This window comes from Thunnus albacares, chromosome 24 (genome assembly GCF_914725855.1).
Source record: "Thunnus albacares chromosome 24, fThuAlb1.1, whole genome shotgun sequence".
Lineage (NCBI taxonomy): Eukaryota > Metazoa > Chordata > Actinopteri > Scombriformes > Scombridae > Thunnus > Thunnus albacares.
The window spans coordinates 16,108,599-16,123,120 of record NC_058129.1 but is presented as its reverse complement, the minus strand read 5'-3'; the positions used below and the strand labels follow the sequence as shown (position 1 = coordinate 16,123,120).

Genomic DNA, 14,522 nt, shown 5'->3' with positions numbered 1-14,522 from the left:
TGTTCCCATCTCTCTCTCTCTCTCCCCGTCCCTCATTTTCTGTAGTCTCTTCACTGGTACTTATCAATAATCAATAAAAGCATAGAATGCCCAGAAATGTATTACTTAAATAAAATGTGAATGGTGTAATCTTTGAAATAATGAGATAACCTGCATCCTGTGATGTGAGTGTTCACTGTGACAGATTATTATTTTCAATTTATAAACCAGAACAGGGGGATTACAGACACATTTTTACACACATGTTACGATCTAGCTCACTAGGGGAAAGAGAAGCAACATTAAACCAGATGTTTTTGGTTTAACAGTTATTTATTGCCGGGAAGGCAGGTGGTTTACAGAAAACACGTACACAAAAGGAAAGCTACTAACTGACGAAGAGGGGCCTGCGGGTGCTGTTCAAATAAAAAAACAATATAACCAAAAGAGAACTTCTAAATCAGAGCTAAACTAACCAACACAAAGAAAACAACAGAAATAATACCTCACTCTCTAGACCTAGTCTTCAGTGGTTTAGAAAACATAAACACAGTAAGAACAGAACCCCTGCTCCTGATGAGGCAAACAAAGAATCAACTAATGTGTGTGTGTGTGAGCAATCAGTGGTACATATAACTACACCTGGTCCAGTCCCCAAGCAACAGGCGAGTGTGTCATACTAGTTTCACTACAACTGAAGTCTACATCCACGAGAGGCACAGCTAAACAGCGGGTGCTTCATACTAGTATCACAACAGATATCACACAACAACAAAACGGTAAAGTGGCGAGCTGTTCCCAGAGTCCCAGCCGCCCGACTGGCAGGCTGGCCAGACATTTATCAGTTCGCCCAAGGATTGAAGCCTCGGGATTGGAAGGCTGGCTCGACCAGGGTGTGGGAGGAGCTTTGGAGACTGGAGACTGCTTGTCATGAAGAAAAAGACGCTAAAGAAAATGACTGCACACATACACACACAAGGCAGGGATCTGTGGCAGTTGTAACAGCATACATAGCAGTTTCACAGTCAAACTATAAGTCAGTAACAATATAACAAGATAGATCATGTTGTTTATAATACCAATAAACAAATAAAATTTGACAAAACATAACATTTTTTTCCAGAAGAGTAAAAAAAAATTGATAGTACAAAATGAGTGATTAATACGAAGACACATGACACAGGACAAGACAAGAGGGACAAACAACAAAACAACAACAAAACTGGATTAAAACTCTTAGATTTTCTTATTGTAATACTCACGCATGTGCATGTTTTTTGCTTTTTCTATTTCATAGATCACTAAGGGATGCATAAAAGTTTTCCACATCAATTGAAAAAAAAGTCGCAAATTGGACACATTGTTAGTTGTTGTTGATTTAGTGATGTGATGTTTTCTGTGGCAATTCTTTATTTATTTAACAGAGATGTCAGAAATGCTTCTACCTGTCCAAAATACATCCACCCAGGACCTGATATCTGTTGTGGTCCAAGATACCAGCAATGGAACTGGTGAGTAAAATATTTTCATACCAAATATAAATGATAGTCAAAACCCTGAGAGTTAGAACAACTGATTCTTTTTTCTTGAACCGTTATAACTGCAGTAAACTAGAAGTTTGACTGTCTGACAGATGTATTGTGGTTGTGACAATTCTTTTGTCATTTGATAATGAACTCAACAAGTCCACATGTCCTTGAAACATCCACCCAGAACCAGGAAACTGCTGAGTCCCCAGATCCCAGTAATGAAACTGGTGAGAGAAATATTATTGTAACCAGTCAGAATGATGCCAAAAGTTACAGCAGCAACAGCAGTAAACTAAAACTCTGTGTGACCTGCCTGTATTAGATATATTGTAATTCTGATAGTTCTTTTATCATTTTACAGAGAAGTCAGCAATGATTCCTGATGACCTGGATACACGCTGCTGATAGATGAACAGACAGCAGATCCAGAAGATGAGGCCCAAAGCTGAAGTACTTCGGGTTTGTTTTTACTAAAAAAACCTGCAGGATTATACCAAACAACAGATTTGTTGTCTGTCAGGACAGAAGTTCAGGGTTTCATCACTGAATGTAACTGCTTTGGGCTGATCCTTCCCAACAGATGTGACTACAAACAGAGTTAAATGCTGACAGCTGTGAGCAGGACTGTGTGAAATACCTGCAGCCAGGTGGAGGTTTGTGGTTGTGCATCTCTAAATTAATTTATTAAGTTGACAGTGGTTACTGTATTTGAGTTATTGAGTTTTTGTTCACCCTTGATTTTACATTTTGCTCTGTTTCGTTGTCTTTCATGAGCTGTAGTTTAGTTTTTAGTGTCTCATTGTCTCATTTAGATTTAAGTCTAAAAAAGAAAAGAAGAAACTTTAGTTATTTTATGATGCCTTTGAATTCATAATATCAATACCAACATGAGCATTTGGTGGCACAATATTAAGACTCAGTGTCACTGTAAAGATGTAATTTTTTATTGCAGAGAAATACACTCGACTACGCAGGATGTGTTAAAACAGCCCAGAAACAAAACAGTTTACAAATGGAAACTCATGTTGTTGTGTGTTGCAGCCTAAACATTTTATCAGATATAATTTATTCTTTGATCAATCCTTACTTGAAAAGGGTGATTTTTTTTATACTTAATGTATTTTTCAAACTTACAAGTGAAAGAAAGCTTAGAGTAACGAGAATCCTCTAACCTTCACCAGAGCCAAATTAAATACAGTACATATCCAGCTTATGAGAGTCAGATGATTACTGGCTTCTACAGGAAGTTCTGAGGAACATTTTTAAACTGCTAACATGCCAAAGAGAAGAAACAAGTTATTGATTGTGGAGGTAAAAACTCCTGCAGATGATCCAGAACGCGGCGGCACGTCTGGTCTTCAACCAGCCCAAAACAGCACACGTCACCCTGCTGTTCATGTCCCTCCACTGGCTCCCAGTTGCTGCTCACATCAAACTCAAAACCCTGACACTCGCTTAACAGCAACTTAAACGGCTCCCACCTACCTGAACTCTCTCATTCAGGTCTACACTCCCTCCTGCTCACTACGCTCTGCCAATGAAAGGCGCCTGGTACCACAACAGGGCTCTAAGTCACTACTAGACTCTTCTCTTCTGTAGTTCTGCTTCTATGCACTCTATGTATTGCCTCTGTGCACTGCCTGTTGGCATCTACATCCTATTGGACTCAAACTTAGTTTCATGGCACTTAACTGGTGTTGTTCTCTCCTGACTAGATCCTTGTTTGTGTTGTATCAGCTCTCAGATGTACGTCGCTTTGGATTAAAGCGTCTGCTAAATGAAATTGTAAATTGTAAAAAATGGACTCAGCAGGATGTGTTGAGTCTCTGGAAGAGAACAATTTTATTCCTATAATGTAAAATGTTACAGGTTTTTAAATGTTACAAGCTGCTGCTGCTGCTGCTGCTGCTGATGATGATGATGATGTCAGCACTTGTGTTTTGTTTCTTTTCTTGATGCTTTTTTTGTTCTATGTAAAAAAAAATTTAAAAAAACAACAACTTTGAATTGTCTTGTTGAAATGTGCTGTACAAATAAACTTGCCTTGTTCTCACAGTATGACATCTTTATGTTTTTTGGTTACAAACAGGTAAGTATACTGTAAGAATATGGGGATCAAGCTGAAAATACTGACTACATCTTTATTATCATGACCTCAAAGACAGTAAAATATTCTATAAATTTTAATTTCATGTGGAGAAATAAAACCTACTATATTTTAAATCCCAGCTAGTTAAAAGGTGGTTTAAAAGCTTTAGATTTTGAGTTGCTTGTCAGAATAAACTGGATTAGGAAATATCTCTCTATGTGGTTTCACATAACAGCAACTCCACACTGTATTCAATTCAATTTTCAGTTTTCAATTTCAATTTTATTAATATAGCGCCAAATCACAAGTCATCTCAGGGCACTTTTCACATGGAGCAGGTCTAGACCATACTCTTTAATTTATTGAGAGAGAGACCCAACAATTCCCCCCATGAGCAAGCAGTAAATAAATCATGATACACTACAAATGTGTCATTTGTGAGTAAGAAAGCAAAACCTTTTACCAACTATTCACTCACATATAGTATATGTAATGTATAAATGTGTATAAAGTCTCGACAGCAAGGTTCTATAGATTGACAGTGGTGCACTATGTTGACTCCCGAATCATTTCTCACTATTGTAGTCTTACTTGGAATTATTTGTGTATTTGTATAATATATAATTACTTATACACATGAAAATGGTGGTTTAGGTTGAATGTCTTTCATTGCTTGACCATAGTTTGAAAGCTTCAGGGATACTGAAGGAGCTATTTCATTAGTTTGATTAGATTATTATTTTTGTTTATGTTTATTTTTATTTATTTTGTTTTTGTGGGTAAACACTAGGAGCATTAGACAGTAGGTGATATAGGTAGCCAGGTGTTAGAGGCAGGAAATGCACCGGGAAGGGGAAATGTTTTTTTTGTTTTGTTTTGTTTTTTTTTTACCAGCAGGACAAAGCAGGATGAATATGAACCAGCAGAATTTGCTGTCAGCTTTTGATGGTGGGTGTTAACCTGCTTCTGTTTTGAAACTGTAAACGACATCATCCTGATTCAGCACAAATATTCACAACATGGTGTGTTTGAGCTCATGATGTTCATTGTCGAGTAACACACAGTCTGTTTACTGGTAAATAAACTCAAATTATAAATCAAAACATGATTAATGAAGAATTCCAGTGAGTTAACACACACGTATTCATCTTCAATACAGGAGAAGCTGCTGAAAGGACATGGCAAGGTAAGATAGAACATTTTCACATTGGTCACCTATTTGTCTTGAATAATTTTAGAGTATTTAACATGACAATATTTTAAATAATGTTCTATTTTCATGCATCCAGCACTTAAAAGTAATTAATATGTAAACTTTTACAAACGAAAACCGGTGTTTCAGATGCATTTAATGTACTTTAAAAAAATGCTGAATTTTGAAAATCAATTGAAAAAAAAAGTCTCAAATTCGACACATTGTTAGTTGTTGATTTAGTAATGTGATGTTTTCCAGACAGACAAATTAAGTTTTACAGTCATCAATCATACTGCTGTTAGTTTTAACAGAAAATTAAAAAATATATTGACAAATAGATTTATTTGCAACTAAATACTGACAAAGACATATCTGACCAACATTTGTTTGAATAGCAGCAGTTAAAAAACTTCTCATATGGATTCACTGTGTGATAGATGCATCATGGTTGTGACAATTCTTTATTCATTTCACAGAGATGTCAGAAATGCCTCTGCCTGTCCAAGAAATTTCCACCCAGGACCCAACATCTGCTGTGACCCAAGATACCAGCAATGGAACTGGTGAGTAAAATATTATCATACCAAATATAAATAATAGCCAAAACCCTGAGAGTAAGAACAACTGATTCTTTTTTCTTGAACCTTTCTTTTAACTTTGTAACATTTTAACAGAGAGGCCAGCAAGTATTGACGTTGTGCAAGAAACATCCACCCAGGACACAACATCTACTGGGCCTCCAGAAACCAGTAATGAAACTGGTAAGTGAAATGTTTTAATATCCAACAGGTTTGATGGCCAAAGCCAGACAGTTGGATTTCACCTGTTGAAAGCACCAATAATGTTCCCTAGCTTATCTCTGGGGAACACCCCCAACGCCTGGGAGTGATGTCCAAATAAGGAAATGTGTGTCATGAAGCAGGTGGATGTGACTCCCCGCGTTGAGACCTGCTGATACACTTAACAGGGGAGCAGAGGAGAGAGACTGAGATAGTGTTGTTACTGACTTGCGTGCTGGTATTTCACGTTTTTTTGTTTTTTTTCCCAAAATAATTTTTAAAAATATTTTCACAAAATAAATGTTCATAAAAAACCCACTACTTGTACTTTGCCCCCCTCCCCCCCAAAAAAGGCCTTACTATTCTTTATCTGCCCACCAGAGGTCCCCACACAGTCACACACTTTGTGGATCTTGGTGTATTGTTTCTATGAACTGCTGCATCTTTTCCTTTGAAATCTGCTCTATTTGCACTTTTTAGTTTTCTAATAAAAACCTGATTCCACTTCCCTGTTTTAGACGTGACAATCACTGTGAATCATCATCATTATTATCTCCCTTATGTGGAGAGTTTAGTATGTGGATGGTTTTACAAAACTAAATCCAAAACTACAAATAATCCATAGTTACTATCATTTCAAGTTTGGCTTCATGGCCAAAAAAGGCACATTTTCTACACGTTTTACTACATGTGTAAAGGTTGCTCCTCTCCCTTTTAACCAGGCTCTGGTTGCCAACATTAACAGTGATGGACGATTTCAGTTAATCATTTAACCGTCAGTTTACACAGTTTCAGAGTATTTTGTTCTTCACCAGGGCTTGACATCAAGGCTTGTCCGTTTGTCCAGGACAAGTGGATTTTATAGGGCAAGGGGAAGAGAAATTTACTTGCCCCACTGTACAAGTTAAGTAAAGAAACAAAAAAAAGTTGTCTTCATGTTATGTGCAGTGTTTCCCCTTCCGTTACCTGACCCCCCGCCTCTCCCGATAGAAACAAATAAAAACAAATGTAACGTACATTAACAGTATAGCGGGAGCTTTAAACGCACGTAAATGCTGTTTAGCCACCTCTCAAATTCAGAAATACCATTTACTCAAATTTCCATCACTTTACAGCTGTTCGCTCAGACAGGCTCCCTACCGCAGTTTGTTGCAGCTTCTAGGAGCGCTCGTTTTGTTTTCCGTTTGAACACTGTATCCCCGTATGAGGCACGGAGACGGCTGTTACTGTTAACATGGACCAACAAACCACCACCGGGTCCTGCTACGCGGGTGTTTAAAACAAACGAACCCTCCACACTGAAGCTAGCGGGCAGACTAGCGCCACTTTCATGGGACACACGAATGAATTAGGATCATATATGACATTAACTGATGTGCAGCATCAAATAATAATGTCAGACAAAATACAACAAAGTAAGTAGCTAGAAAAGCTCTTCAGTGAAGCTTAAGTTTGTTAAATTGATATTAGTGTTGTTTAATTGTCCAGTTTATCAGGTACTGCTTTACGTTATAGTAATATTAATGAGGTTTGATAGTTTGGACAACTTGATTGCTGATGTATTCCCACTGTGTGTCGTTTGTCCACAATTACTGTAATTAACACCCTACAAGTTTAAGTTCTGCTTCATGCTCTGTCAGATTTATTAAAGGAAAGCTTTTACATTTTCAGAGTGAGTGAAGAAATCAGGAGAGAGGAGATAGAAGTGAGGAAGAATTGCAGGATGTAACTTAATGGTGTTGAAAGAAAAACAAGCAGAAAGTAAAGAAGTGATTGAAAAGGAAGAAGGTGCAACTGATTCAAGATTTAAAGAAACAGTTGAAGGAGTAAAGAGAAACACACAGAGGCAGCCCAGGCGTCAGGTGATGGAGAGACATGAACACATTCAAAGCAGGAGGCAGAAAAAACTGTTAAGGTCTGACTTCCACCTGTATCTAGATGAATTACTGTTCTGTAAATATGTTTAAAGGCACAATCTGTTATCCAAACTAAAGGACATCCTAACAAACAAAAGTCAAACCTGCTATAAAAGGACTTACAGATGTTTTAACACAGGTACTAACACTACACAACAACTCTGTTAACATGATGTTTTGTTCAGCTGTTAGAAGGTCGTTGACCTCAGTAACTGTTGTAAACACAGCACTAAAACTGACACTTTCAGTTATTAGGAAACAAAATGCTGATTCATCTGATTCATTTATAAGTCAAACTGTTGTCTTGATTTGGCTTTAAGATTAAGCAAATTTATTCCCCATCAGTCAGTTTTGTTATTTAGTTACATTACAAACATCGATCTATGTTAAGGACCAGATAGACGTTGTGAGAATTGACATTTGTTTTTCAGATAGAGACTGATTGGTCCATCTATCATCCATAAGGTCTACGTTTATTTATGTGTTGTAAATAAATATTGTTAACATTTACAAATTGGGTAAATAGATATTGTTAATATTTATTTAATATTTATTTACCTAATTTTTGCGAACTTGTTTAATTTCAGCTCAGTGCAGAGAAATACAGCTGTAGCAGTCACCCATTCGTGGGACTTGCTGTCATTTCCCTGTTCCGAATTCGTAAAGTTGTATGTGGAAATATCTCTGGGTTGATTGGACGGTTATTCAGATCACCTGTTTTGCAAAGTGTGTGGGGACTGACACCCAAATAGTAACTGAGAGCAGCTGACGACGCCCTTCCTCTCGGGTTTAAGAGAAGAGAGAAACTGCACGACTTGGTCGCTCTGTTCTTTCCTCAACTGGTTGCAAACCTCATTTGTAGAGAATGTCAGACAGAAACTCTGGTCTGTTCAGGCCCTTTTGAGTCTTCTTTCTGGTCTTTTTCCTTTCTGATTTGAGGGTACCTTTGGAGGGAATACTAATAAATAAACCTTTCGACCAAGTGACCTGCGTTGGATCAATCGTAGTGCTATTTGTGCAAGAGGTTGTGCTTGCCTCACAATAGCCTAACACCTGCAGGCTTTATATTTTGTTTATTTATTATACTTCATTATAATTATTGAAGAGGCATTTGTTTATTACGGGGACAGAACCTTGTGAGGTGGATTCTCCAAGTGAATATTATTTGTTTTTCTTATTTTTTTTATGTGGCTGGGAGCTGGTTCACAGGCTTCTTGCCGGTCAGCTGTGTTCAGGGAGAATCAGTACCGCCACACAGCGATATAGACAACTTTACAAAGTGCTTCACAATTCAGGATCAAATGAAAAGATCATTAACAGGGAAGTAATTGCTTTAATATAATTAATAAACTGAATCCTTTATATGTTGACACTGTTTGGATGTTTTCAATTGTTTTTTCGTTCACTTTTACGGGGACAAGTGAAAGGTAAATTTACTTGCGCCTCATAAAGTCAATGTCGAGCCCTGTTCACAATGTTATATTTTGCTGAAGGGCTTTAGTCCTGCAGTAGTATTTTGTGTTTTGTGTGTTTTGCGATGGTGATCCAGCAAAACTTTTGGATTTGCAAACAAAAGTTTTTGATTCGCATTTTAATTACAAATTTATTTTACTTGCAATAAACCATGTTTTGATTGCAGTGTCAGTAGTTCTTCTCTAAAATCTGTTTTTTGATTGCAAACCTGTTCTGTTTGATTGTATAAGAAAGACACAAAAATAACCATACATGGGTTGCTTTTATATTCTGTGATGCCTTTTATGTTCTATCTTTATCTTTATTGCCTTTTTGTTGAAATGTGCTGTACAAATAAACTTGCCTTGCTCTCACAATATGACATCTTTTGTTTTGTTTTTTTATTAAAACAGGGGTAAGTGTACTTTAAGAACACGGGGAGCAAGTTGAAATACTCACTACATCTTTATTATCATGACCTCAAAGACAGTAAAATATTCTATAAATTTTAATTTCATGTGGAGAAATAAAACCTACTATATTTTAAATCCCAGCTAGTTAAAAGTTGTGAAAAGGGTGGTTTAAAAGCTTTAGATTTTGAGTTGCTTGTCGGGACATTCAGAATAAACTGAATCTCTCTGTGGGTTCACATAACAGCAACTCCACACATTCTGTATGAGTAAATAAATCATGATACACTACAAATGTTTCATTTGTGAGTAGGATAGTAAAACCTTTTACCAGCTATTTTCTCACATATAGTATATGTAATGTAGCCTATAAGTGTGTATGAAGTCTCAACAGCAAGGCTGCGTAGATTAATAGGAGCGGAAACATGTTGCTAAAATAAGTAGGAGGGACACTTCCTCTTTTCTGCGGTTATCCTCACTTCACTTGTTTTCACTTCGTCTTCGGCTGTCAGCGGCAAACTTTTCGACTTTTTCACTTTTTGAATACCTTTTTAAATGTCCGTATACTTGAAATATGTTTAAATATTAACAGAATCACCGTGAATTTACGTGTTTTACTTCTATTTAAGCCTAACTGATAAACAGGAAAATGTTCTCAGTTAGGTTTCACTTTCTGTTCTGCACCGCAGTGACCATCAGCGCCGGTAAGTTTTGGATAATTTAAACTGTTATGACTGTTATAATTTATTAACTGACATGTTTAGGAAACTATAATGTCATGGTATGTTTCTGTGCATGTTTTGTGTTTTATTTCTCCGTTTCAGTTGTAATTTTGTGACCACACCCTCACCACCAGGTTACATAGACCAGTGGTTCTCAAAGTGGGGTCCGGAGATCGCCAGGGGTCCTTGAGGGGGCTCTAGGGGGTCCCCAGCAAAAAGGGGAATAATTTATTTTCACTATAATTACATCCATAAGTAACACAGTGACAGTATGTATGAATATTTTGGTCATGGGTTTCATACAGGTTCTGTACTAAAAGCAAAATCTTATCAAATGGGGGTCCGTGGTCTAATTTGTGTCAGTTTAGGGGTCCCTGACGTGAAAAAGTCTGAGAACCACTGACATAGATAGTCTAGCTTCTACCAACACATGCCCACATTTACATGAACTGTGAAACCAGGAAATGTATATTTGAAGCCTTTTATAACTGAATAGTTGGCTTTAGGAATAGTGATGTGATGAGAGGTCATAAAGCATTTGTAAAGAGCTTTTAGAGGGATATTTGTCCCCTAAAATTAGAAATAGACTCAGAATCAGTGGTGGAAATTAGCTGAGGTGCTTTGGTAATACTGATAAATAACAGGAGGGATGATTACGAAGAAAACCTGTTTCACTGTTCATATGGACACCTGACTGTTGTTTTAAGACAGACTTTAAAAATGATGAACCTGTTCTTTAAGTGTTTATTAATGTACAATATTTGTCAGCAATTATAACCTCTCCTATGAAGACATATTGTATATTATTATAACTGTTTTAATAAATTGTGTTTATCTGATTACAGTTATGGATGCCCACACGAGGAGTTACAATCATTGACAAATACATAAACAAATACTTTTATTTGCTAACAAACAACATTATAGTGTGTTAAATGTTAAATACTGCTATAAATGCTAAACAGGAGGCTTTAAGTAAAGTTTTACTGCTTGTTATTTTGAGTATTTGTATTTTATTCTACTTTATGCTCCACTACATTTTAGAGGAAAATATTGTACTTTGTACTTTACTTTTTTACTTAGTTTTTACTGAAACTAGAGCAGGACACACTTGATTAAAGAAAAAATACATTTCAGTAATTAAACAGAGAAATTTGCATTCACTTTTATTTATTTTATTTTGCAGAAAAACCACTCTACGGGAGAATAGGTGACAAAGCTGTTCTCACATCAGACTCTGTAGTGAATCCCATCACCAGTATAGAGTGGAAACATGGACCTGATCTTGCCATGGAGTGGTATGGAGGCGAGACTTCCGCCTACCGACACTTCAAAGGTACCACTTTAATCTAAATCAAGCTGTTTGGTAGACAGAGATCAATGATTTTATACATTAGTTTGAAGTTTTTGATACATTTAGGTTGAGATTTTGGTTTAAATTAGGGATCTAAATATTTTCTCTTGTAAATTAATCATATTTTAAGGAATTCTTTCACAGTATTTAATAGATTTATCCCAGATTTTGGCTAAATTAATGGATTGTAGTATAATTCAGGGGTTTTGAATGTGTTTTCTGTATGGATTGAGTTTTTTTAAGGAGTATAACCCATTAAGTTTGACAAATATAATTACTGTAATGTAATCCTTGACTTTTCACCTTTAAATTAAAATATTAAGGCCCTTTAAAGGTGTACTGTTAAAGAAGGTTCACTATACTGTGTTTTTGTCAAAAAATCCCTTAAATTGTGCAGGTGCTCCCCAAATATCTAAATATGTTGCAATTCAAAGATTTATTCAGTTAAAACCCAATTAAATACCTTAATTACTTAATTATCAATGAGTAAATGAATGGAATTAGGGTAATAAAAAAGGGATTACTTGCTATTTCTGTGGAAAATCAAAACTAGACTTTTTTTGTATGAAAATCAGCTGTTCTACAAACATTTTTAGTGTTTTAAAGTGCATATTTCTCCAGCTGACCACTCTTAAGTGACCAACACTGGAAATAAGTGACTCTAGCTGACAACATACTGTAAGATGACTAAAAATCCCTGTTTAGAAGTTAAACCTGTGTGTTTTTGCAGATCGTGGTATGCTGAACATTTCAAATGGAGCGCTGACGATCACAGGACTGACTCCCGGCAACAGCGGCAGCTACACAGTAGAGATCAACAACAAAGTCACCAGCAATACTCAACTCCTGGTTATCTGTAAGTGGAGGAATTGTGTATGAAGTTTGTCTTAGTTTATCAAAACAGCCCTAAATTCAAAGGAAATGTCTTTTTGTTTCATTTTCTATCAGCTCCTGTCTCTAAACCCACCCTCTCCTTATGGTGTGAACCTGAGATGACCTACTGTGTCCTCACCTGTAATGGCAACACCACAGGTGCTGAACCAGTCACCTACTGGTGGACGTCAGATGTCACAACATGGTCTTCAACCAAGGAGCACAATATAACAAAGGTTAACACAGGATAATGATGTTTGTGTGTCTCATTAGTAACAGATAAATCATGTTGCAAGAATAAACCAGAATCTAGTCTTTAAATTGATTCACATATTCAGGCATCAGTTGGTGACCAGCTTATTGTTGATAATCTGGACAAACTGTAAAAAGACAAAGTGAGCTCCTCAAAAAATCTTTACATTTGATTTATGAACTATCAGCTAATTTTGTTTTTCTCCTCCCATTTCTAGGAGGAAAAGGAGCTGTGGTTCAGCTGTGCGTTTGAAAACCCAGTCAGTTCAAGCAGCAGTGAAAAAGTCTTCAACCCCTTCAATAGTGAGTTATCACACCAACAAATATCTGCTGTAACACATTTAATGTATTAATGCATCTTACTGTTTTTCCTAAACATGACAATGTACAAAACATTGCAACATGTTTTTCTTGCTGTAATCATTCCTCCTGTTCATACTGACCATTAGAAGATCCCTTCACAATGCACTTACAATATAAGTGATGAAGGACAAAATTTTATGCTACTTTATGCTCCACTACATTTTAGAGGAAAATATTGTACTTTGTACTTTACTTTTTACTTAGTTTTTACTAAAACTAAAGCAGGACACACTTGATTAAAGAAAAAATACATTTCAGTAATTAAACAGAGAAATTTGCATTCACTTGTGTTTATTTTATTTTGCAGAAGAACCACTCTACGGGAAAATAGGTGACAAAGCTGTTCTCACACCAGACTCTGTAGTGAATCCCATCACCAGCATAGTGTGGAAACATGGAGCTGATATTGCCATAGAGTGGTATGGAAATGAGACTTTCTCCTCCCAACACTTCAAAGGTACCACTTTAATCTAAATCAAGCTGTTTGGTAGCCAGAGATCAATGATTTTATACATTAGTTTGAAGTTTTTGATACATTTAGGTTGAGATTTTGGTTTAAATTAGTAGTCTAAATATTTTGAGTTGTAAATTGATTATATTTTAAGGAATTCATTTACAGTATTAAATATGTTTATAACAGATTTCAGTTAAATCAATGGATCATATTATAATAGAGGGGTTTTGAATGTGTTTTCTGCATGATTTCAGTTTTTTAAGGAGTATAACCCATTAAATTTGACAAATAGAATTAATGATAACCTTGATGTTTCACCTTTATTTAAGTATTGAGGCCCTTTAAAGGTGTACTGTTAAATAAGGTATCATTTAATGTGTTTTGGTCAAAAAAGTTCTTAAGTTGTGCAAATTATCCCCAAATATCTGAATATGTTGCAATCCAATGATTTATTCATTCATTATCCCTGTGAAATCCAATTAAATATCTTAATTACATAATTTTCAATGGGTAAATGAATGGAATTAGGGTTATAAAAAAGGGATTCACTTGCTTTTCTGTGGGAAATCAAAACTAGACTTTTTTTGTATGAAAATCAGCTGTTCTACAAACATTTTTAGTATTTTAAAGTGCATATTTCTCCAGCTGACCACTCTTAAGTGACCAACACTGGAAATAAGTGGCTCCAACTGACAACATGCTGTAAGATGACTAAAAATCCCTATTTAGAAGCTAAACTTGTGCATTTTTTTGCAGATCGTGGTAGGCTGAACACTTCAACTGGAGTGCTGACGATCACAGGACTGACTCCAGACGACAGCGGCAGCTACACAGTAGAGATCAATGACAAAGTCACCAGCAAGACTCAACTCCTGGTTATCTGTAAGTGGAGGGATTGTGTATGAAGTTTGTCTTAGTTTATCAAAACGGCCCTAAATTCAAAGGAAATGTCTTTTTGTTTCATTTTCTATCAGCTCCTGTCTCTAAACCCACCTTCTCCGTATTGTGTGAACCTGAGATGACCTACTGTGTCCTCACCTGTAATGGCAACACCACAGGTGCTGAACCAGTCACCTATAACTGGACATCAGGTGCCAACACTTGGTCTTCAACCAAGGAACACAAAATAACAAAGGTAAACAGGATAATGATGTT

The 14,522-nt window shown here is 36.3% G+C and overlaps 1 protein-coding gene across 2 annotated transcripts in view; it reads left to right on the top strand.

Annotated features, from left to right (window-relative positions):
- Nucleotides 1–14,522, top strand: part of LOC122976553 (titin-like) — a 326,074-nt gene that overhangs the window by 280,410 nt on the left and 31,142 nt on the right. The window contains exons 88-97 of one of the 2 annotated variants that reach the window (XM_044345108.1): nt 1,404–1,490; nt 5,269–5,355; nt 5,467–5,553; nt 11,258–11,407; nt 12,156–12,281; nt 12,374–12,534; nt 12,769–12,850; nt 13,215–13,370; nt 14,124–14,249; nt 14,342–14,502. In XM_044345108.1, coding sequence (XP_044201043.1) covers nt 1,404–1,490; nt 5,269–5,355; nt 5,467–5,553; nt 11,258–11,407; nt 12,156–12,281; nt 12,374–12,534; nt 12,769–12,850; nt 13,215–13,370; nt 14,124–14,249; nt 14,342–14,502 — 1,223 coding nt within the window. The remainder of the gene's footprint in view (nt 1–1,403; nt 1,491–5,268; nt 5,356–5,466; nt 5,554–11,257; nt 11,408–12,155; nt 12,282–12,373; nt 12,535–12,768; nt 12,851–13,214; nt 13,371–14,123; nt 14,250–14,341; nt 14,503–14,522) is intronic. The other variant, XM_044345109.1, reaches the window with a different exon arrangement.